Source organism: Triturus cristatus, chromosome 7 (genome assembly GCF_964204655.1).
Source record: "Triturus cristatus chromosome 7, aTriCri1.1, whole genome shotgun sequence".
Taxonomy (NCBI): domain Eukaryota; kingdom Metazoa; phylum Chordata; class Amphibia; order Caudata; family Salamandridae; genus Triturus; species Triturus cristatus.
In genome coordinates this window covers 1489197086-1489222754 of record NC_140590.1, presented here as the reverse complement: position 1 = coordinate 1489222754, position 25669 = coordinate 1489197086, and the positions used below count along the sequence as shown (strand labels likewise).

The 25669-nt window shown below is 48.9% G+C and overlaps 1 protein-coding gene across 1 annotated transcript in view; it reads right to left on the bottom strand.

The window, feature by feature from the left end:
• The window catches only part of LOC146812239 (uncharacterized), a 303094-nt gene extending 278984 nt beyond the window's left edge, over window positions 1-24110 (bottom strand). The window contains exon 1 of the mRNA XM_085615147.1: window positions 24024-24110. Within this exon, the coding sequence (XP_085471273.1) occupies window positions 24024-24110 (87 nt within the window). The remainder of the gene's footprint in view (window positions 1-24023) is intronic.
• Window positions 24111-25669: the final 1559 nt, after the last annotated feature.

Sequence of the window (25669 nt, the reverse complement as noted above, 5' to 3'; positions counted from 1 at the left end):
GTGCCCTGCTCCATATTTACAATGCGGTGCTATGTCTATGTCTATGTCTATGTATTGGTATTTGTAAGGCGCCTATATCACCCGAAGGTCTCATAGCGCCAGCATTTGCTCAGATGGTAAGGATAAGACACGCCGATTTAGAAGAGCCAGGTTTTCAAAAGCTTGCGAAATTTCTGATGGCTGGGTTCCAATCTGATGTGGAGAGGGAGAGTATTCCAGTTTACGGGAGCGATTTTCGAAAATGATCTGTCTCCATTTCTAACAGTTCGCACTTTAGGGACCGTTAGAAGATGGAAGCTAGAAGATCTGAGCATTCTGGCCGGGCGGTATTCTGTCAGTTTGTTGGCTAAATAGACAGGGCCATTTCCGTGCAGGGATTTATGAACTAGACAGCACATTTTAAACGTGATTCGTTTCTTAATGGGGAGCCAATGAAGCATCTTCAGACAAGGGGCAGAGGAGGTACGAATAGGTAAATCCAAGGCCATTCTGGCTGCAGTATTTTGGAGAACCTGGAGTCTGTTAAGGAGGTTCTCATTTATGGAAGCAAAAAGGGCATTACCGTAATCCAGGCGACTAATAATTAGTCCCTGGATTAAAGGTAGACGAGAAGAGAGAGGGATCCATTTAAAAATTTTCTTTAAGGTACGCATAAGTCCGAAGCTGATGTGAGAGATGTTATAAATATGATCTGCCATGGTAAGTTTATTGTCAAGCGTTATCCCAAGATTGCGGGCTGCTGATTTGGGAGAAGGGCAGGCACCCAGTGGTGATGGCCACCATTCGTCAGACCAGTGCTTATGGGCAGATCCAAAGAGCACAATCTCCGTCTTTGCCACGTTGAGTAAAAGATAGTTGTTAGACATCCAGTCCTTTACTGCTAGCATGCATTTTTGGAACCTAAGTTTGATGTTAATGGGATTAGGCCCAAACGTGATGAGGATTTGAGTGTCGTCTGCATAGGACACAGTATCAAATCCAAAAGCTTTAATTAATCTTGCTAGAGGAGAAACATAAAGATTAAAGAGTGTGGGGCTCAGGATAGAGCCCTGTGGTACCCCTTTATCAACTTGCTGACTGGCCGATGTAAATTTGCCAATCTGAACCTTAGAGCTCCGACCAGTCAGGTAACTTTTGATCCATGCCAAAGCTGAGCCCTCGACACCAACCTCCATCAGCCGTTCAATCAAGATGCTGTGTGAGATGGTGTCGAAGGCAGCAGATAGGTCGAGTAATACCAAAATGGCTGATTGTTTTGCATCTAAAGCCAGTCTAATGTTATCGACCATTTCAAGTAGGGCAGTTTCGGTGCTGTGGAACGCCCTAAATCCTGACTGGGACGGCTTAAAGCTGCATTGTAAATATCAGTAATATTGTACCGCAGCGAAAAAAATGTAATGTCATCAAAAAGCAGGCATTAGAGTGGCACAATGAGGAGAAATACTTTTTTAGTGCTGGCGCAAAGGAAAACTCAGGGGTGCACTGTATTTTTGTGAATACTGCGCATCCCTGCATTTTTTTAAATAACACAGTGCTGCTAAATTGCTCACAGCGCCACGTTATTTCTTTGTTAATATGCTCCCAAGAGTCGTTGTAGCTCCACAGATTAACTTCCAGACTTCCCACACGGCAAATCAGAGTTTTTATTTTTGCGGTTACAAATAGCAGAAACTCAAAATGAACGTATTGAGCACTTTACACGAATACCAGTTACATTACACAAGGTTACATTAATTGTTTTGGGGGCATGGGTAACTAAGAGACAGAGATTTATCACGCTTTTATGCAGAGCTGCAAGCCACCTTGCTGCGCTGCGCTGTGTGAAAGGGAAAGGTCAGAAATGCATCTTTTACCCTTATACAGCACATTCCTGGCTTTTCCTTCTACTGGACCCCTTTTGGCTGCGTACTGTGACACAGGCACTCTTGTCTGTGGTGCAAGGGTGCCTGTTTTGTAGGCAAGATTGTTTTGTGTAGGAAGGGCACCTTCATGTGCAAAAACAGACCTCTGGGGCATTCAGAATGCAGCACTCTTAGAAAGAGGAGCAACGAGGAGAAATAAAAATATTTTTCCTCGCTGCGCCTCTCCTGGGGAAGCTTAGCACTTTGACGCATTCCCAGGTTTATCAGTCTTGGTAAATATAGGAATGCACCAAAATCCATGGGTAGATGCTTGGGAACACCCAAGCCCCACCCATGGAACGCCTCCCAACCATAGAGTAACGCAGTACAGTGAAGGTGGCCTTGAGTGGCTTGATAAATCTAAATTTAGCGTTGCGTCTCCCGTGGTGCAAGGGCAATTAACACATCGATATATATGCCCCTAAGTGATTTGCCCAGAATCACAGGATGTTAAACCGAAGCCGTGACTCGAAACTAGTTTCCCAGCTGGTCAGGCGACAGCTCTGGCCACCCGCCACATGCTCTTCCCAAATGCTTGATATTAAGCAATAAAACATTTGTTCAAAGTGTGCCTTTTCCACCAACTGTTTTCAATATCAGTGTCCAAAGTGGAAATCCAGGTCTTGTTTTGTGTAAACCCATTTGTTAAAGATGCACCACGTTTATTTGTGTCACACAGCTGAGTTGGTAGACTGCGTTTTCATTCTGACATCGGAACTAAACAATGGAACTAACAATACTACTTAAAACAATGTATAGTCATGACGATGTAAACATAATGTAATGATGTAGGAAAAAAGATGGATCCTAAACTTGACTTGAAGAAACATTCTTTAATTAGAAGGGCATTAAAAAGATGCAATTAGGCAAATAGTAGGAAATATGAACACGCATACAGGCTTGCAAAAACTACAAATAAAACCTCCAGTATTTTGGGACTGAACAAGAAGTGATTCATGAGCATTTTTAAAAACGAAGAAACGTCCGATTTCTGAAGATGGACCCACTGCTCTTCTCAGGGCTCAGCACTGCTAGGTGTATGTAGGTTTGTGTTGAAGTAGCTAGGCCCACTCCTCCGAAAGAATCCTACCTATTCATACCGTCAGGCCCAATACAACATGGCACACGCAGACTGCCTTTGACCTTTGCAAAATGTTCCTGTCTCCAAATTGCCCCTAACTCCATACACTGCCTTTAATCCACAGGCCACGCCCACTACACTGCCCACCCAATGTCCATGCTTAACAGTGTAATGCCCAAGGCCATGCATACTAACTTTCCAACACCCTTCAGTGCTTTTCCTCATATACATTGCTCATGACTCTTGTTGGACCTGTCAGCCCTAGGGTGGTCTCCCCTTCTATTTTTGTATCGTGCCTCATTTTTTCCACCCTCATTTTTATGTTGGACTAGGTCTCCGGGCGCCTTTTCATTGCCAGGCAGTGTTAAGGTGCAGGTGCTCCCTTCTCCCAAGATGGCTGCCACAGACCCCTGCTACTGCAGGGTGGTCGTTTTTCATAGTAGCACCCTAGCTGCCAGGAGCTGGCTGGGACCCACAACAATGTTGCGATACCAGCCCGCCTTTTTGTCCCATAGTTAGAGTGGGGAAGCTCCTGGAAGAAGCTGGAACCTTCTAGAAGGGAGGTGGGGTTTTACTTTTGCCGCCTTGGCTAGAGGTCACCTGACCTAGGGCTACTTAAGAGTGGGAGGGAAGCTTTTGTGGTGAGTTGGCCATTGGGGTGAAGCAGAGCTGGAAGAATCCACCAGGAGTGTAGGCGGTAGGGCCTAGCCAGGGACTTATGCCTCTGAGAGTGACAGGTTTTAGGTACTGCCTCTTAAGTGAGTGAGGTGCCCTGTGAATCCCACTGATCTTGCCCAGTAGTAGGAGGACCCAGAGACTCTCTGCCAGCCTGACTAGGAAGGACCTAGTCGCCCTCTCCATCCCTACCCCTGTAACAGAACCCCTTAAGGGCGCCAGATACATCTGCGCCAAAAGACTTCATCTGTCAACTGAGAACTGAAACCTAACTTTAAGAACTGAGACTGCATGACAAGAGCGAGCTGTAAGCCTTGAATGCCAGAGCTGAGACTGCGTGTCCAAGCTACCCTAGTGAATAAAATACTAAGCCGATTGCCAAGTCACCGGGGATCGACCAGGTACTAGCGCTGTGACCCCCGCGCTCCCTGCCCTGGTCTGGGACCCCCGGCAGCGTGCTCCGCTGAGCACTTTACCCCCATCCTTAATTTGAGCCCCCCCCCTGCGACGACGAAGCCAGCGCGCTCACCGCCGCGGCCTGGAGGCCTGGGAGAGTGCTCTGCTGTGTCGCGAGGCCCAGGCGAAGTCCGGGGCCCCGTCGCTGCCGTCGCAGCCGTGTGAGGAGAAGCGCAAGGTCGGGGCCGAGTTCCCCCAACGTCGTGAGGACGGACGCCTGCTGATGCCGAGACGGAGGTAAGCCCGGAGGCCGAGATCCCCCCTGGTGCGCCCCCTGCTGGTCTGGAAACCACACCGCACTTGGCCCGGGTTGTCCCCTCCGTGGGAATCCCCTCCCCTGCCTGCGCGACGGAGAGACCCCGCCGAGGGATCCTGTCCGTGTCCCCCCTCCTGTGTTACTGAGCGCGGTGCTCTGTGAACTGCACCGGAGCATAGGGACTCGCTCCTCAAGTCCAGTAATCTTCCCCGCTGGAAGCCGTTCAAAGTACTGACTAACATTACTCTCGTGTGGCGCTTCACACCACCGACTCTGCTTCCTCAGCCGGAGAGACCGGGACGGCGAGTAAGCCCATGTGTTATATGCACTGCTCGAAAGAAATTACATGCCAAGGAATGCGAGTAGCTCACTGTGTTATATGCTCTGCTCGAAAGTAACTATATGCCAAGGAATGCGAGTAGCGCATTGTGTTATATGCTCTGCTCGAAAGTAATTACATGCCAAGGAATGCGAGTAGCGCACTGTGTTACATGTTCTGCTCGAAAGTAACTATATGCCAAGGAATGCGAGTAGCGCATTGTGTTATATGCTCTGCTCGAAAGTAATTACATGCCAAGGAATGCGAGTAGCGCACTGTGTTATATGCTCTGCTCAAAGGTAATGACATGCGACTGATTACGAGTCACGCGATGTATTAAATGTTCTACGCAAACGTATCCACATGCAACTGATTGCGCGTAGCGCTATGTTTATATGCCTTGCTTCACAGTACTAGGGGCCCTTGATCACGAGTAGCGCTCAGTTCTACAGGCGCCATGTTAGTGAACCCAATGTGTCCCCTTTCAAGTATTATGCTTAGTTAGACGGCCGGTTCAGGGAAAGACTTTACGTAAGCGCGCACGGCGCTAGAACAAGGTTAGGCACTGCATAGATATCACCCAGGGTGTCGAATGTAATGTCACAATGGTATTATGATTCATGTATTACCTTGTTATTTCCTGAACTGCATCTGACCAGCTATACTTGGATAAACTTGAAGTATTCGCATAATTTAAACGGTGTGGCGTCCCTTATTGTGTGTGACTCTAGTCCATGAGAAGCGTGTGGTGTATGGTTGCTTAACACCTAGCCCTCTGGTTGCCCGACCGGCTCGCGCCACGCTACCGCCTATAGGGCCTGGTGACCCCAGGTTCCTACATTGTTGGCCAGCGGTGGGATCCTTGGGACTTTTGACCATACAGCACCCTTCCGTGAGGCGAAGGGCGCCACAATTAAACGCCTATCCTACATTTTTTTTGTTCCACAGCTCAGAAACCATTGTTGCTGGATCATTAGTTCCACTGTCCAGGTAGAGAGTGCAAGAAGCCTGGTTAGCTATTGACTGTTGCCTACACCCTAGGAATTTTCTCCTTAGTGTCTAGGTCCCCATCTGCCGGAATGGAATCCCGGTTAGCTGACCTCGAGGGGTACACAGCGAAGCAACTAAGGGAGTTCGCGCAGGAGTTGGGGGTGCCTGGGATGCGGAGGGCCAAAGGGCCGGAACTCCGTACCGCCATTAGGGCATGGGTAGAAGCCCACCCAGACGGGAGAGGGGATGAGGGACAGGAAGCGCCAGAGGCACCTCAGGGGGAGAGCGCCCAGGAAGTCCTAGACATCTTGAATGTAGACATGTCTGAGAATGTGCCCCCAGGAAGACGTTCTGGGGCCAGTAGTAGGACAGAGTCCAGGAGGAGCGCGTCTCCACAAGAGTACGAGGACAGGAGGGAAGAGAGGCAATTAAAATGGGAGCTGGCCAAATTAGAGCAGGAAAAAGAAAGGGAAAGGGCCAGATTGGAACAAGAAAGAGAGAATAAGAAATGGGCAATGGAGGAGAAGAAGCTGGCGCACGAGCTTCAGTTAAAAGAGCTGGAGTTACGCGCCCTCCAATTGAACGCGTCTAACAAAGACAATGGTGGCAGCATACCCAGGGAACCTCAAGAACCAAAATTCTACCTACCCAAAGAAGTCATAGCCAATTATACATTAGGGGATGACATCATGAAGTGGTTGGAGGCATACGAGGTAGCCTTAACGGCCCATGGGGTACCCGAGAGTAACTGGGGAGGTGGTCTCTACCGGTATATACCTCCCACTGTTAGGGACACCCTGTTATATTTGGCCAAGGCGGATCAGGTTAAGTACGCCCCCATGAAAGAGGCCTTGTTAAAGAAGTTTGGCCTGAACCCCAAGAAGTATAGGCAGAAGTTTTGTGGCAGCCATAAGCTGTCCACCCAGACATGGGTAGATTTTTTTGATTATGCGAGGAAGGCACTAGATGGTTGGGTGCGTGGCAGCGAGGTACAGGACTACCAAGGGTTGTACGATCTTTTTTTAAGGGAGCACCTCTTGGATAAGAGCTTTCCGGAGCTGCGCCAACATCTGGTGGACCGCAAGCTGAAGGATCCTCGAGAGCTTGCGGAGGAGGCAGATATTTGGGTGAGCACCCGGGTGTCTCACAAGGGCCCCGGGGGAGATGGCTCGAAAGGCGGACAGGGTTTCCCCTAGAAGAAAGAGGGGGGAGATAAAAAGGTGGAGTTCTCGAAAGGTCCCCAAAATAAGTTTGGGAAGGGAGTAGGAACCCCACCCCTGTCCAATTACACAAGACCCACTTACCCTGACAGGAGTCAGCAGCCAAGGATTGTGCGGTGCTACGAGTGTGGGGAGATTGGACACTACAGAGGAGATCCCAAGTGTCGCAAGCGACCACCAGCCCCATCGGGCGTGAAGAGTCCCGGGGTGAGTAGTATAGCGCTTGGGGTGGAGCTGCCCTTAGATAGGGAAGGGGAGTGGACAGGCCTGACGCTGGTTTCACTCGGGGATAGAGAGGTGGTCCCCGTAGTGTCCCTGCCCCCGAACACTGCTAAATATCAGCAGAGGGTGAGAATTAATGGGGAGGAGGTGGAAGCTCTGAGGGACACAGGGGCCAGCATGACCACTGTCGTGCGGCGGCTGGTGTCCCCAGACCAAGTAGTCCCCGAGGAGTTCCATCCGGCCGTATTGGCTGACGGCAGTTTGAGTCACTATCCAGTGGCTCGTGTTCCATTCGAGTGGGGAGGAGTCAAAGGCCTACTGCGAGTTGCTGTGAGCCCTGCCTTGCCTGTGGGGTGTTTGCTAGGGAACGACCTGGAGCACACCAAATGGAAGGACGTCGAGTTTCACGCTCACACTGAGATGCTGGGATTACCAGGGTGGACTTGCGTGAGCACGCGGTCCATGGCTGCCCGGCATGGAACTCACCCGGAGTTGGAGCCTGGAATCATGGCCCATCCCAAACCCAAACGTGGGAAGAAGAAGGTGGTAGAGGACATGCCCCGTGAGTCGGATGGGGAGGCCGGAGAGGTGCCCCCGGAGTCCGCGGAGGTAGATGTCGTTCCTGTGGAGGACTTGCCGACCCTTGCTGACTGGCAAGTGGAAGGAGGGCCTACCCGGGAGGAATTTTGTCAAGCACAAAGGACGTGCCCCACTCTTGAGGGTATGCGGCGGCAGGCCGAAGCTCAAGTGGCTAGTCAGGAACTGGGAGGTTATCATGTGTATTGGGAGGATGGTCTCCTATACAGTGAGCCCAGGGTGCCGGTACATGGATCTTCGAGGGCCATAGTGGTCCCCCAGTGTTACCGGGCCTTCCAGCTGGAGTTAGCGCACGAGATCCCCTTAGCTGGACACCTGGGCCAGGACAAAACCTTTGCACGGTTAGTCCCCCATTTTTATTGGCCCAGGATGAGGATTGCCTCAGACGCCTTTTGCAAGACCTGCAAGTCTTGTCAGGCGAGTGGCAAGACTGGGACAAAGTTGAAAGTCCCGTTGGAACCGCTCCCCGTGGTCGGGACCCCTTTTGAGAGGGTCGGTATCGATATTGTTGGGCCATTGGACCCTCCGACCGCAGCGGGACACCGGTTCATCTTGGTTTTGGTGGACCACGCCACAAGGTACCCAGAGGCTATTCCTCTGAGGACCATCACTGCACCGGTGGTGGCGCGGGCACTGTTGGGAATTTTTACCCGAGTGGGATTCCCGAAGGTCGTGGTGTCGGACAGGGGCACCAATTTCATGTCGGCCTACATGCAGGCCATGTGGAAGGAGTGTGGAGTGACCTACCGGTTCTCCACCCCTTACCACCCCCAGACTAACGGACTTGTAGAGCGCTTCAATAAGACATTGAAGGGGATGATCCGAAGCCTTCCCGAAGGCTTGAGGCGTAAATGGGACGTCCTCCTCCCCTGCTTGTTATTCTCCTATCGGGAGGTACCGCAGAAGGGAGTCGGGTTCAGCCCGTTTGAATTGCTCTATGGCCATCCCGGTAGGGGTCCCCTCAGTTTAGTGAAGGAGGGGTGGGAGAAGACTTCACAGAAGCTTCCCCGTGACATTGTCAGCTACATGCTGGCGTTCCGCAGCCAGATGGCCAAGCTGTGGAAGGCAGCCACAGAGAACCTGGAGGCTAGCCAGACCGTGATGAAGGAGTGGTATGACTGCAACGCTCGGACGGTCGAGTTGGACGTTGGACAGAAGGTGTGGGTTATGGAACCTGGGGAGTTGTGTGCCCTCCAGGACCGGTGGACTGGCCCGTTCGACATTGTGGAGCGGCGAGGCCAGACCACATACGTTGTGGATTTAAAAAACCCCCGTCAGCCCCTCAGGGTGCTCCACGTCAACCGCCTGAAGCCGCACCATGAGCGATCGGAGCTTGCTCTCCTTATGGTGACGGATGGGAGCGAAGAGGAAGAGAGTGAAGCTCTTCCTGACCTTCTTGCGGCACAAGAGAAGGATGGTTCAGTGGAAGGTGTAGTCCTCTCCCCATCCTTGACCCCAGAGCAGCAGAGGGACTGTCGCCATGTCCTGGGACAGTTCGCCTCGTTGTTCTCCCTCACGCCTGGAATCACTCATTGGTGTACCCATGATGTGGACACAGGGGATAGCCCCCCGGTGAAGAACAAGTCTTACCGGCTCTCTGACCGAGTGAGGGATAGTATCCAGCGTGAGGTGGCAAAGATGCTGGAGCTGGGGGTGATAGAACCTTCCAGCAGCCCGTGGGCTAGTCCAGTGGTGTTGGTGCCGAAAGCGGCCCCACCGGGTACGACGCCAGAACTTCGGTTCTGTGTGGACTACCGGGGGTTGAACTCTGTCACGAAGACAGATGCTCACCCCATCCCACGTGCAGATGAGCTGGTGGACCGGCTGGGAGCAGCCCGGTACCTCAGCACCATTGACCTGACATCCGGATATTGGCAGATTGCCATGGCCGACGGAGCACGGGAGAAGACAGCGTTCTCCACCCCAGAGGGCCACTACCAATTTCGAGTGATGCCCTTTGGGCTCAAAAATGCTCCGGCCACATTCCAGCGGTTAGTGAATCAGGTACTATCTGGCCTGGAGTCCTTCTCAGCAGCCTACTTGGATGACATAGCTGTCTTCAGTAGCAACTGGGAGGACCATCTGCGACACCTCCAGGAGGTATTGCAGGCGCTGCAACGCGCTGGCTTAACTATTAAAGCCAGCAAGTGCCAGATTGGACAGGGATCTGTCGTGTACCTGGGACACCTGGTGGGCGGAGGTAAGGTGCAACCCCTCCAGACCAAAATTGAAACCATCTTGGCTTGGGAGCCCCCCAAGACCCAAACAGAGGTCCGAGCTTTCCTCGGCCTCACTGGGTATTACCGCCGGTTCGTCAAGGGATATGGTACCATCGTGACCCCCTTGACGGAGTTGACCTCAAAGAAACAACCTCGCAAGGTCATATGGACACCTGCATGCCAAGAAGCCTTTGATACGCTGAAAAATGCGATGTGTACAGCTCCAGTACTAGCAACACCCGATTTCAGCAAGGAATTTATTGTACAGACCGACGCCTCAGAGCACGGCATAGGTGCGGTGCTCTCGCAACTCAACACCGAGGGCCAAGACCAACCTGTGGCCTTCATATCTCGAAGACTCCTCCCTCGGGAACGGCGATGGAGCACCATTGAGAGAGAAGCCTTCGCGGTGGTATGGGCTCTGAAGAAGTTGAGGCCATACCTCTTTGGCACTCACTTCCTTATCCAGACCGACCACCGCCCCCTTCGCTGGCTCATGCAGATGAGAGGCGAAAACCCCAAGTTGTTGAGGTGGTCCATTTCCCTACAGGGGATGGACTTTCGGGTGGAACATCGGCCCGGAGTTGACCACGCCAATGCTGACGGTCTCTCCAGGTTTTTCCGCCTTAGTGAAGAGAACTCCCTAGAGGTTGGGTAGCTCTCCCCTCTTTCGGCTGGGGGGGACGCATGTTGGACCTGTCAGCCCTAGGGTGGTCTCCCCTTCTATTTTTGTATCGTGCCTCATTTTTTCCACCCTCATTTTTATGTTGGACTAGGTCTCCGGGCGCCTTTTCATTGCCAGGCAGTGTTAAGGTGCAGGTGCTCCCTTCTCCCAAGATGGCTGCCACAGACCCCTGCTACTGCAGGGTGGTCGTTTTTCATAGTAGCACCCTAGCTGCCAGGAGCTGGCTGGGACCCACAACAATGTTGCGATACCAGCCCGCCTTTTTGTCCCATAGTTAGAGTGGGGAAGCTCCTGGAAGAAGCTGGAACCTTCTAGAAGGGAGTTGGGGTTTTACTTTTGCCGCCTTGGCTAGAGGTCACCTGACCTAGGGCTACTTAAGAGTGGGAGGGAAGCTTTTGTGGTGAGTTGGCCATTGGGGTGAAGCAGAGCTGGAAGAATCCACCAGGAGTGTAGGCGGTAGGGCCTAGCCAGGGACTTATGCCTCTGAGAGTGACAGGATTTAGGTACTGCCTCTTAAGTGAGTGAGGTGCCCTGTGAATCCCACTGATCTTGCCCAGTAGTAGGAGGACCCAGAGACTCTCTGCCAGCCTGACTAGGAAAGACCTAGTCGCCCTCTCCATCCCTACCCCTGTAACAGAACCCCTTAAGGGCGCCAGATACATCTGCGCCAAAAGACTTCATCTGTCAACTGAGAACTGAAACCTAACTTTAAGAACTGAGACTGCATGACAAGAGCGAGCTGTAAGCCTTGAATGCCAGAGCTGAGACTGTGTGTCCAAGCTACCCTAGTGAATAAAATACTAAGCCGATTGCCAAGTCACCGGGGATCGACCAGGTACTAGCGCTGTGACCCCCGCGCTCCCTGCCCTGGTCTGGGACCCCCGGCAGCGTGCTCCGCTGAGCACTTTACCCCATCCTTAATTTGAGCACCCCCCTGCGACGACGAAGCCAGCGCGCTCACCGCCGCAGCCTGGAGGCCTGGGAGAGTGCTCTGCTGTGTCGCGAGGCCCAGGCGAAGTCCGGGGCCCCGTCGCTGCCGTCGCAGCCGTGTGAGGAGAAGCGCAAGGTCGGGGCTGAGTTCCCCCAACGTCGTGAGGACGGACGCCTGCTGACGCCGAGACGGAGGTAAGCCCGGAGGCCGAGATCCCCCCTGGTGCGCCCCCTGCTTGTCTGGAAACCACACCGCACTTGGCCCGGGTTGTCCCCTCCGTGGGAATCCCCTCCCCTGCCTGCGCGACGGAGAGACCCCGCCGAGGGATCCTGTCCGTGTCCCCCCTCCTGTGTTACTGAGCGCGGTGCTCTGTGAACTGCACCGGAGCATAGGGACTCGCTCCTCAAGTCCAGTAATCTTCCCCGCTGGAAGCCGTTCAAAGTACTGACTAACATTACTCTCGTGTGGCGCTTCACGCCACCGACTCTGCTTCCTCAGCCGGAGAGACCGGGACGGCGAGTAAGCCCATGTGTTATATGCACTGCTCGAAAGAAATTACATGCCAAGGAATGCGAGTAGCGCACTGTGTTATATGCTCTGCTCGAAAGTAACTATATGCCAAGGAATGCGAGTAGCGCATTGTGTTATATGCTCTGCTCGAAAGTAATTACATGCCAAGGAATGCGAGTAGCGCACTGTGTTACATGTTCTGCTCGAAAGTAACTATATGCCAAGGAATGCGAGTAGCGCATTGTGTTATATGCTCTGCTCGAAAGTAATTACATGCCAAGGAATGCGAGTAGCGCACTGTGTTATATGCTCTGCTCAAAGGTAATGACATGCGACTGATTACGAGTCACGCGATGTATTAAATGTTCTACGCAAACGTATCCACATGCAACTGATTGCGCGTAGCGCTATGTTTATATGCCTTGCTTCACAGTACTAGGGGCCCTTGATCACGAGGAGCGCTCAGTTCTACAGGCGCCATGTTAGTGAACCCAATGTGTCCCCTTTCAAGTATTACGCTTAGTTAGACGGCCGGTTCAGGGAAAGACTTTACGTAAGCGCGCACGGCGCTAGAACAAGGTTAGGCACTGCATAGATATCACCCAGGGTGTCGAATGTAATGTCACAATGGTATTATGATTCATGTATTACCTTGTTATTTCCTGAACTGCATCTGACCAGCTATACTTGGATAAACTTGAAGTATTCGCATAATTTAAACGGTGTGGCGTCCCTTATTGTGTGTGACTCTAGTCCATGAGAAGCGTGTGGTGTATGGTTGCTTAACACCTAGCCCTCTGGTTGCCCGACCGGCTCGCGCCACGCTACCGCCTATAGGGCCTGGTGACCCCAGGTTCCTACAACTCTCATACCTAGCTCTCCCCTGCGGTGACTGTCCTTGCCTAGTTCATTCATACATGTACTCAACTATTCATGCAGCTGACCATCCATGCTCTTACTCCCCCATTCATGCTTCCGTATACTCACTCATCCAACCATTGATATATTTTTGTGATTACTATACAAGCAAACGTGCCAACCATAAAAAAATATGTTCACGTATAAAAAACAAATGGTCCTAGACAGAAACTTTCCGTTAAATCGTAGCTAATATATATATATATATATGTATTTAAGCATACGTATATTTGAGGCAGATATCATTTTACGCCTGATCTGAGTATAAACGCATTCCTCAGTATAACATTAAACAGAAGGCACCCAAACTTGATTTCAATGTAGGGAGTAGTTTGTTTACTACTATGTTTTACTCAATTGATGACAAATATAGACAAAATCATAATATTTTCAGTAGAATGTCATAAAGGTTACTCCAAGGTGGAGAACGAGGGGGAGATAGTGCTAATGTGTGGGATAGAAAAAGGAAAGAAATCAAAGAGAACATTCCAGGGATAAATCATTAACGTTGTTGAGCAAGGGAAAGGATCTGGTAGTATTCCTCAGCGGGGCCAGTATCCTTTATGGGAAAAGCCTGCCCCTTAACATGAATTAGTTGCAATGATTTTTTAGATTATTTTAGTAGTGGTGCACAGAGAAGCATCATCTTTGATTCGGGGCAAGAGGGGGTTGAATTTAGGATGCATGCTCATTGGGGGTAAAATGTTGACGTTTCGACCCTAGCGCATGAGAGGGTAGTTCTGATCCTCTGCCACGGATCTTCCTCAGGACAAGGGGAGGGGAGACACAACCTATCTTAGAGGTGTCCTTTCATAGCCCCCGAATGGTGGGTAGTCCGCAAATGAGTCGCAGTGAGCCAAGGACTCTAATCAGATATGCAAAAAACCACTTCACTGTAGTCTTCATGAAGGGATAAATAGTCCCATGATGTACCACATAAGGATTGCGGCGTGAAAATCTCTGTTAATTGATGGCCACGTTATATTCAATGTTGCCGAATAACTCTGCAAAATTCCATAGAGGTCCCCACACGTCGGTAACTTGTTCCCGATGACAATGCCTCAGTTTCTCTAAATAAAGTATGTTTTTAGATGTGGAGTGAATCATTCAGATTGGTAAGGAGCATCATAGGATCCTCAGGACCAATGGATTAGGCACACATACTAGAGTTCTAATCTGACCAGATCATTTTAGAAATCTGAATTTTTTAGGTCATTTAATATAAGAAACTGATACATTTTGATAGAAGTAGGCATGTACATGGGCGGGCACAGGGATCTAAAACGTTGGACAATTAGAAGTGCCTCGGTCAATGTCAAGGTGCGTACCTGAGATTTCTGGTAACTCTAAGACATATGAAAATATGAACTAAATGTGGTAGAGTTTCTGCTATTTCAAATACATTTCAACTGCAATTGTGGGGTTCGCTGAAGGTGAGAGTATCGTCACTATGAAGTAGAAGCATTATTATCTCTGGGAACAAGATACTCAACAAGAGTAAATATTGAATGAAATCAAACAACTGATGGATTCCAAAATTCTCTGGCTTTCATTCGTGGTTGGGGACATGGAAGTACTCCAAGTTTGAGTTTGCGTGCTAAGGCTTGCAGTGTGTGGCCAAGGGAGGATGTTTGGCAAAGATCAATGAAAAGCTGATTCAATAGCGCCCTTCTAGTGCAGACACAGGCGTTGGCCCTGATTCAAATGTGATCCTCTTCCAAGAGCCATGATAGTTCAGCTGCTCACTGGCACTCTCTTGTGCAATATGGAAAGGGGAAAGATGCATTTATTCAGTCAAAAAATTGATCTTTTTAAAGAGAAGTGCTCGCACTTTCTAATTAAAGGCATCAAAATGAGGTTCACAACTATGCATAGGTGCTACTCAAAAAAACACATACCCTCCCTCGATTTCGAGATAAGTGGTCAAATTAGTGCCTTATTTATTACAGAATAAATTCCAACATCTTGACTGGGCGCCCCTGCAAATAGCAGAGGAGGCCATTAGTTGATCCACGGGCAGAAGCCAGGGTGGAGAGTCCTTCTTCTACTTTGCCACAAAGAGGGTCTTGGTGAGGTCATCGGGAGGCGACTATGACTGGAGGCCTTTAAAATGTCGAGAGACAAGAGTTCAGCCTCTTTTTCCCCTCCACTGTGCACCAGCATCCACCATTCAGAAGCAGACACCCACCCACCCACAGGGCCGGACTGCCTACCGGGCGTTTTGGCAAGCTGCCGAGCTGGGGGCTGATTTTGTTGATGGGGACGTGCGTGTGATGAACAAAATTCATTTCGCTTTGTTTGTTTCAAAGCACACGCAGGTCTCCATCAACGAAATTAGCCCCCACCGCAGTGACATCAGCCCCCAGCTCAGCAGCATGCCAAAATGCCCGAAAGGCAGTCCGGCCCTGCCCACCCACTTCTGCAAGGTGGAATTGTTAGCAGCAGGAAAAGGGGGGCTACCCAAAAAAGTTAAACTGATTTTCTGTGATGACCCAGTGGAGGGTGTTGATTGGTGTGGGCACTGGGCTGGCAGGAGGGGGGACTGACCTGCTGGTGGGACAGGACCTTTCTGCTCTACCCAGGGATGCCTGGAGTTGAACCTTTTGGGTAATTTGCCTGGGGACGGATACCCCAGAAGGGACGGAGCACTAGGTGGTGCCCTGGTGTATGTGTTAGCATGGAACTGCGGATATTAACCATTCCTCCGTGAGACAGAGGGGAAGTTGCCACTAAGGTATGTTTGCCAGTAGGCCCCGCAATGTCCTTGGTTGAGGGCAGGGGTGATGGATACAGAATAGGGGCCTTCTGGCACTGTGCATTCTGAAGTGATGCGCTCTAATGGAAAGCAGAGACAATTATTGTATTGCTCGAACGTTTGTTTCTTTAATCTTTTTTGCTGATTTTATGTACTGTATTCTAATATCCATAATATCTGCTTAACTATGGTTCTCTTTTTTACTGATGCTGTGTGTACGCCTTGCCTAAACCATATTCATTCAGAGTTGTCTCTCTCCTTGAGAGTCTTCTCAGTGAAGGTGGTGACTTGGACGTTGTGAGCGTGTAAATAAATAAACATATTTCTCCTCATTCTGCCTCCACCGGGAAGGCATTGCATTTTGACTCATTCTCAGATTTACTAGTGTTGGTAAATCTGGCAAAGCGCTTAACCCCTTCAGCGCGGCGCGGATTTCCGCGCCACGCTGAAGGTTCTGAGCGCGGGCGGGGCCATGACGGAACGGTTCCGTCATAAGCACAGCCCAACCGACGTGCATGACGGAACCGTTCCGTCAAGCGCGTCGAAGGGGTTAAAACCATGGGTGGATGTGTCGGAACACCCACACTCCACCCATGGAACTCCTTCCCAGGGCAGAGTAACAGAAGGCACCAACATGCGCTGCCTAGCATTACCCCAGGTTTACTATGCCATGCAGAGCCATGCAAGGTGTATGACGGAAGGGCAATTGTAGCTCTTAGTAAATCTGGACCTGGGTTTTAGCAAATATTTGTCATTAGCACATCAATAAGTTGTGCCTTGATTTGTTTGGATTCTTTTAAAATCTTTGTTTCCATTACAGTTCAGAATTACAAAAAAAGCACTTCATTTGTTCTTTCCTAACTGCTAATATATTTTGAAAGATTAGTACAGTTCATTTATATGTATTTAAATATTGTTGTGTGTTAGGAAAACGACATTTTCACAGCCTTTCTTTTCACATGGTTAGTAAACAATGGGGTAACCCAGTTACGTGCAGAACCTGGGGATAGATACGTTAACCGTTCAGATTCTGCCACAAAAACAAACTACAATAAACTCTTCTTCTGTCCCCTCATAAGGTAGGATTTCAATAAATGATAAACAAAATGATTTTTGAAAAGATCTTTCTAAACACTGTTTTTACAAAACAAACCAATTGCACCAATTGAAATGTGATTAAAGTATACGAAAAAAATCATATTTTTGATAAAGCCCAGGACATATAAACACAGACACAATTTACCAAACTCTACTTTTTGCATGGGTGAGATACAAGGGAAGTGGAAAAAGAGTGTTTACACATACATCACAATACAATTGAAACATAACTATTACTACATATAACAAATAATATGTTTAGGCACAGCATGATATTCATGATGAAAACACCCTCAAGTTTATCCTTTAGTGTGTGATAGTCAGGTTGGGCTGCAACGCTTGGTTTGTTTTGTAAAAAACAGTGTTTCTTTTCACACCAGGAAGATAGTCACATAGCTCACTTTACAAAGCCCTTTCAACTTGTAGTCAGAGCAAAAAAACAGAAACACCAGTATCCATGCTAAATGAAAAGGCACAAACTTGTCAGAAGCCCTAGACTGACATTTGACCTCTGTCTTTTAACACACAACAAATGTGACAATATAAAAACTACATTCAAAGGTATCCTTATTTAACATTCACCTTTGGAACTCCAGCATGAATATTTCGGGGTGTACTCCAACTTCCAGCCTTCATACCTGTGGCTGAATGGCTCAATGACTGAGACAGTGAGAGTTCTCAGCCCTTCAGTTAACAGCCTCATCCATATTTGGCCAAGGAGGTAGGTAACACTAGGACTGGGCGTAAAGATCCACTTTGCTCGCGGAGTTTGAGGAATTCAGTAAATCCATGCTACGTGAAAATTTTGCTTTCTACCTTGTGGCAGACATTTGTTTCTATTGGCACTTGAGTCTTGTTTTTGTGTGTGCTGGCGAGGGTGATGAGACTTGCTGGGTGCTCGCAATCGCCCATGAGGTTTCCCAGCCACTTGCAATCTCTTGCAAGATTTGCCAGTCGCTAGCACAACTTCCTGGCATGCTAGTAACTTCCGACACCTTTTTTGTGATGTTTTATTTATTTATTTATTTTTCATTTTGAAAAACCTTTATTGAGATATTGTACGGTACATCAGTGCGCTAACAATCACCATATCATATTATGCATCAGTACACATGTATGGAACACCTTCCCATACCAGAATACGCATGATTTTAATTCCCCCCCCCAACAATTACGATGCAGGCTCAGGAATCTCATCATAAAGTCCAATATGGTTCAGTACAGTCTATCAACATATGATGCAGTCGACCGTTTATCACAGAACATATGCAGGCAAGGCAACACCAAATACCCAGTCATCCCAGGCATAGTAAATCCCCATTTTCGGCACCCCAGGTCGCCCTCAACATTCAGAACAAAAAGAGTATGACACGTTCAGATCACTAGCTCAGTGTTTCCACTCTGACGTTGTGAAGAACTCCCTCTCGGGTACCCCTCCTGCGAGGCCAAGGATCTGTATTCAGACTCCACCTCACAACCTGCCTCCAAAGCAACTTCACCTTCAACCTCCTTGCTCTTCGCTGCCTGTGTTAACAGATACAAGGTTAATGGGCCCCAAATGTCCTTCGGACACGACTTGGTGGGCAGGAGTTCTGCATAACCGTGCATTTGCTCTGGCCAAGTAACCATCGAATGAACCCAATCTTTAAACTTGGGAGCTCGGCCTCTCCCCCATCGGCATGCCACTTGCTGTTTTGCCAGTAGTAGGCCCATTGCTAGAATTTTTTTATATTTTGTGTTGACAGCTTGGATCAATCCCAGGAGGGCCAGTAGTGGGCATGGCTGCACCCGGACCCCTATCTTGTCCGAGAGACTATCGAATGTCTGTGCCCAAAACTCTGCCACCAAAGGACAACTCCATGCCAGGTGAAAAAAATCCGCCCCTACCCGCCCGCAGCGCACACATATATCATTATCTCTGAGTCGGAACCTGTACAGTTTAGCCGGAGAATAATATAACCGGTCCAAAAACTTAAAGTGAATAAGACGTAGCCGACTGTTACCAGTAATGGCCTCTGTCTGCGTACAGCTAAGTTCCCACTGGTCATCTGTCAATGGGGTAGTCAAATCTTTATTCCATTCTCTTCTGGCCCGAACAGGGTTGGTAGGTATTGCTTTTTGTGTGTGTTTATATAAGAGAGATATAGCATGTTTGGGGGGCTCTGCCTGCAAAAAGGCATGTAGAGGAGCTAATGAGATTGGCTCTGCAGGAAAATCAGGGGTCACTGCTTTAATACTTTGTCGGAGTCTGGTGTATAGAAATGTGTCCATAACTGTCGGCGTATGCTCTCCAAAGAACTGTTCCCTTGTGCGAAACAGCTCCGCTATATAAAGGTCCCCCCAGGTGAAATACCGGAGGCCATCGAGCAGCTTATGACAAATTCTTTCACACGTAACAAGGAATTTCGCGACAGAACCATTTTGGGTGAGTATAACACAGGGGTCCCCAGCTTGCGGGCTATCCATTGCCAGGCCCGTATAGTACAATCCACAGTGGATGGATCTCGCGCTCGTTCCCTCACTGCAGTGAAAAGATAACCTGACGGAGAGGTCGGGCCCATATAGCCATCTTCAACCGCTGATGAGGCATAAAGGGCGGCGGATGGAACCAATAGGATGCAAAGTGGGCTTGTGCACAGTAGTAATAGAATTCAAAATCTGGGACCTCAAACCCCCCCTGGTGATATGGCAGCATAAGCGTGGCTAAGTTAAGGCGTGCTTGCTTCCCGCCCCATATAAGCCTCGTGAGTTGAGATCTAAGTGTACTAAAGAAGAAACTCCCTGGATGATATGGGATTTTGACAAACAGATATAAAAGCTTCGGCAGCAGCACCATCTTAATCAAAGATATCCTTCCCGCCATGGATAGGGGAAGACGCAGCCACTTAGTGACATTATCAGTAATCTTATCTATGGCCGTTTCATAATTTATTCTCATTAACGCTTCCTTATCTCTAGTAATACTGATACCCTGATATTTCAATTAATCTGACTCCAATATTAGGGGTAATCCAGCTGATATGACAGGGTATTTTCCGTTAAGGGGAAAACAACAGATTTTGACCAATTTATTTGTACTCCAGATATAGCGCCAAATTTAGTTATCTCACGTAGAATGGGATTCAGATTGACATGGGGTTTCTTCACATATGTCATCTGCGTATAGCGAAATAAGCAAATGTCTAGAGGGGTAGATCAGTGCTTTGTCATTATGGTGCTGCCGAAGTTTCTCTGCTAAGGGTTCGATGGCAAGAGCAAACAAAATAGGAGATAAAGGGCACCCCTGGTGCGTGCCCCTGGAGATAGCAAAGGGGGGGGGGATTTGGCACCATTTAAGAGTACTGATGCCACTGGCCGGCTATAGAGCAACTGTATCCAGTTTAATAAAGTGAAAGGCATCCCCATACGCTCCAATATACTGAGCAAGTAATCCCACTCCAGGGAATCAAACGCCTTGGTGGCGTCGAGAAAAACCGCTACCGCCAAGCAGTTGGGGTCAAGAATAGGGGGTGTACCCACCCCAGGACAGGGACCCATTGGTCCCTGCCCTTTACCTACCTGTAATGCCCCTAAATCTAGTATTAAGGGGCACCCTGTACCTTCCTTCCTTCCCCAGATTCCGAAATACAAAGAAGAGCAAGAAGAAAGAAGACCTGCCCTGCAGTTGCTAAGAAGAGGGAGAGACCAACTGCTTTGGCCCCAGCCCTACTGGCCTGTCGACCCTCGAACCTGCTCCTGCTCCAACCCGGCATCTCTTGTGGCCAGAAACCTCACAAACCCCGGAGGACCTGGCTGCCTTTTGGCTCTAAGCACCTGGGACTCCCATGAGTAGAGGCTCTACTCAAAATCTGCTTCTAATCCCTGGCATCAGCCCAGAACCGCGAACCCTTCACACTCTGCACCCGCCAAGCCTAGCCTGTGCCGGAGTGAACAAAGACCACGAGGATGACCCCACGGCAACTGTGACCCCGAGTTCGGCACCCACGGACTTCCCTCGACGCTCCTTACAACGCCTGCAGCCTCAGAACCAGGTGCCCCCCCAACCGCGATCAACAGAGGGTAAGATTTCCCGACACCAAGAGGCACCCCTGCAACCGGCGACCCGCGGCTCCCTGTGCCCAACTCCGGGGTACCTACCCATCCTCCAACTACCCAACTTACCTCTCGAAGTTGTGGTGGCACCTGAAGAATCTTCGGCCCCGAGCTTGCAGTCTTTTTCTAAACCGGAGCGTTCCCATTGAAATCAATTGAGCACCCTGCACCCAGCCGCCCGAGTGGCCCTGGCAGTGCAACCTCTACACCTATCTACTTCCCCATTTTCCCTGAGCAAGTGACCAGGAGCCCAGCTCCCACAGCCACGTGGCCTGCTAGTCAGCAGCCACCAACCAAGGCCCCCCTGCCTCCCATAGGATAACATTCGGCCTAACTCTCTCTGCACCCGGCTGCCCCTGTGCCGCTGAGGGTGTAACATCTGTACCTACCTGACCCTGGGAGGCCCCTGAGTCTATGCCCAGAATCGTAACTCTGCCAGTCGAGTACTTACCTTAAAGCCGATAACTCAATTTTCTCCTTAGGGTAACATTGACTGGTTTTTCCTGAAATTTCTTCTAAGTGTGGACTTTTCAAAACTTAAAATATTCACCAAAAATCAGCCGAGTAACGAAAATGAAAATATTCACCTGCTATTAGGTGAGCTCCCAGTGCTGGATCTTGGTACCCAGCACTGACTCTGAAAAATATTCACAACCGTACTTACCAGTAACCCAATTTTCTTCCATAGGACACCATTGACTGTTTTTCTGTGAAATTTCTTCTGAGTGTTGATTTCTGCAAACTTTAAATATTCTTTAAAAATCGTATAAATTGTGAAAACGTAATTACTTACCTGTTTTGGATAAAGGTCCCAGTACTGAGTCTAGGCACCCAGTACTGGATTACAAAAGTAACGAGAACATACTATACATGCAACTTGAATTTTCTTCCATAGGGAATCATTGACTGTTTTCTATGAACTATTTTCTACGGGTCAACTTTTAAAATAGCAAAATATTATCTAAAAATCATAACAGTAACTAAGTCGACTTTTATCACTTGATTCTAAGTACTGACCCAGGACTGAATCTAGGATCCAGTCCTGGAATCCCAAAAGTAATCCTAAAAGTAATCTGTTGCAAATAACTTGAAACTTCCATTGAACTCAATGCATGATTGTGTTTAAAATTGTGTTGCCTATTGCAACCACTTGTAAAGTTCTACAAAAGTCAATTGCATATTGCAAAAGTATTTATATAAAGCATCTCATTCTGAGAAAGTATATTTTAATACCTATTGTTGGTTCTAAAATAAAACAAGCATATATTTTTTATATATAAACCATTGGCCTAGAGTTCAGTTATTGAGTGTGTGAGACCTTTTGCTGACTGAGTGTGTGCAACAAATGCTTTACACTGTCCTCTGATACTACCTTACTGCTCGACCAAGCTACCACTTTAGAGAGTAAGGTTATATCTAACTTAGCCTCTGCCAAACCTCTGGGGCCTGTGGACTCTGTACACTCTGTAGCTATTTGGGAACAGTATATACAGAGCCACTTTCTCACAGTCACTACACTTAAAACTTATAGGTCACCCCTATAGCAGGCCTTATCAATCCTGAAGGCAGGGTACTGGGTTTTTAGTGAGAGGGTGCCCCTGCTTGAGCAGAGCCTCTCTGCAGCCTTTGGAGACCATTTATTTATTTATTTATAGATTTATATCGCGCTAGAATCGACTCTTGCATAAGAGTATCTCTGCGCATTCTCCCGGGTTGTCTGTGACACACCCGGACATATAGGTAGAGTTGCATTATAACCTCGTGGTAAATGCTATCTCGAAAACGGCAGCATAGAAACATATTGTGTTTGGTATCAAACACCTTGGAATCATGCCTCCACATCAGTAACCGGAGTGGGAGGTATGATTCCACCCTTCTGAAGCGAGCTTCGTGGTGTCACTGGTCTATCTGGTGCCAGATTTCTCGACCTGGTCAGCACAAAATGGATGCTGCCGAACAGAGAATCATGTCTGCCCTCCTGCTGCTGAACCAAGCTCGAGCAGAGGAAGCCAGCACAATAGGCATCCTCTCTCAGGGAGGAGTGACCACCTCCCAGACAGGATTTAGTGTATTGGGGCTGGGTGGGTGCACTCTGAGAGTGTACATTTGGTGTCCCTGTGCATAGTACAGCTCAAACCAGTTCTGGAGCCGTTGGCTCCTGCTCTGGAATGAAATTGGACAAAGGACATGGGTGTAACCACTCCTCGGTCCTGACCCTCGACTAGGATGGTCCCCTGAATCTGTCCAACCCCCTCCAGTGGGTACAAAAGGGCTTACCTGGCTGTAAGACTTAACATTTTATGTGGACAAGATCCAACAAAGTGAAACCCCTGACCTTTGACGGTCTGGACACTCTGGGCTTCGCTGGACTTCGCTGGACTTTGATTGGGCCCGACTTTGTCTCCCTCTCTGTCCAAAGATTTGTCTCTGCCCTTTCTTCATACAGGCTCCATGCAGGACCTGAGGTGCAATAAGGACAACTGAAGAATCTCCCTTGGAGTGAAGGAGTCACTCCCCTGCATTTGCAGGCACCTAAACACAACTGAACCGTCTGCTGCTCCCAAGCGCCTGTGGACTCTGAAGATTTCAGCAACACAGGAGGTGAGTTTTCAAATGTCTCTGAGGTTGATCTGCACTCTCAGCAAGTTTGAGGCCAGTATCCCTCATGGGGACTGCATAACCCAAACCTCTGTGCACCGCCTCCATTTGCAGTTGCCTATGCTTGTTGGTAATTCCCGAGCTTGTGCATTGGACTCCATGCAGTACTGACTCTGAGCAGTATTTGCACCAAAGAACTCTGGCCTCCTCACACCGAGTGCTCCGTGGGCTGGTACTTTGCAATCTAGCTTGAGGCCACCTCGCGACTCCTGGTCACTCAGCCGTTGGATCCTCCTGAGGGTCACCTTGATTTATGTTGAGATTTCCTGGTTGCCCCAGATGTGCCCTGACTCTCCATTGCTTAGAGAGTCTCAGGACCTTGCTGTTAATCACCGTAACCTGCTTGACCTTCCTGCGTGGGTTGCTTTTGTCAAAGCTTGTTAGTGCTCCAGCCGGACACCGACCCCTCAGCCCTCGACATCCTTCATGGGACTGCTCACCTTCAGCTCCTGGTCATTGTTGACATCTCCTGATCCTTGTGGCTGCAGAGTCATGCATCCCTTCTTCAAACCTGACGCACCCGACATCGGTGGGCATTCGTCTACCGAGCCCCTGGTCACTCTGAAGTGACCCAGACTCTGATCTCTCTGCTTTTATGTTTCTTCCTTCCAGAATCCAGGCTTGGATTCCACTGGACCCTTTTCACCTTCATGGTAGCAGTACTTCTTTGCAGCCCTCCATTCAGAACGACGGCGGTTTCCGACACCACTCCAGACCTCTGAACCCGGCTCCTCTGCGATAGGTAACTTAGGTACCACGGTATCCACGGGTAGGGTGGCTCTCCAACCTCTTAAGTTCCAAAGGGTTTTCTCGAAGTCCTCCTAGAAGGGTCTTTAAACTTTAAAACTGTAACCGCGACTTCCCTATGGAATTGTACGGAGCCCTCAGTCGTGTTAGCACACTGCACCCATTATCTGTGGGATCCCTATCTACTCACCTTGGGTGGTTCCTTGGGGTCCCAATGGTTTTTCTGGCTCTAGATCTTGTTTTGACCCGAGTAGTGGTTGTTATACCACTATTTTAGTATATGGTTTGGTCACCCCCTGGAGCCCACTGTGTGTGTATTGCGCTACCTACAACTGTTCCATTGATCTCGTATTGTGTGCTTTGTGTTCTATTGTCGTGTAGAGGATACTAGAGGGTGTTATATAACTAAATACATATTTTTATACAACAACTGTGTGGATCTCCTTTTATTTAGTCAATATAGGAGGTGATATTCTGATAAAACAAGCTGCTTTACATTCCTTCAAGATTAAGCCTGAAGGTTGCTCTCCACAGCTACCACTAGTATAGCTTTCTAAAGGTTATCTTTGACCTCATACATCATTAGGGTAGTTTGGACTGGTGCAAGGTACCCACTTTAATTAGTGGACAGCCTATACTTGGCCAACTTCTCACAGTTCTTACTCTTCAGAGACCAGACCAGTCAATTTACTTAACAAACACAAATCTACACAAAGAACTGACTAAATTGTTCTCTTCTTGTTCATCAACAGCAGTGCACTACAGGTCGATCCCTCCCAATTGGGTCGCGAGTCGGAACGGAGTTGGACAGATTTGTTCCTTGGAGTCTGGGCGGGACTACCTCAACAACAGCCAGAAGAAGGACCTTATCAACTTCAGGGAAACCAACCTGATGATGACTCTAAGAAGCCTACTCAGCTCTGTGGACTGGTGAAAGGTGCATTAATTTGGTAAATGCAATGCTGCTGCGTGTGTATACTTACTCAAATCTGAAACTCTTAGATTATTTGGTTGGGTAGGGGGCCTGCTGTTGTAAGCAACTGGAGATAGGCATGTGATGTCACATCATCACATGTGCATATGCTTGACTAAGTGTTATGATGACCGTTGTGAGACTGATCAGCCCGATACATGCAGCCACTTGTCTGTGATTGGTTGTAATTTGCTCTCAGTTATCAGTTAATCGCTCGAACTGAGTCATTAAATGAATGATTGCAGCAGACCATGCTCTTGCTGTGCCTTTAAGTCTCCTTAGTACACTCCTCATAAAACTTACCTTCTGTCCTAACGCTTTACTCAATAATATTGTTTTCATTTTACAATCTGCAGGCCTTCCCTT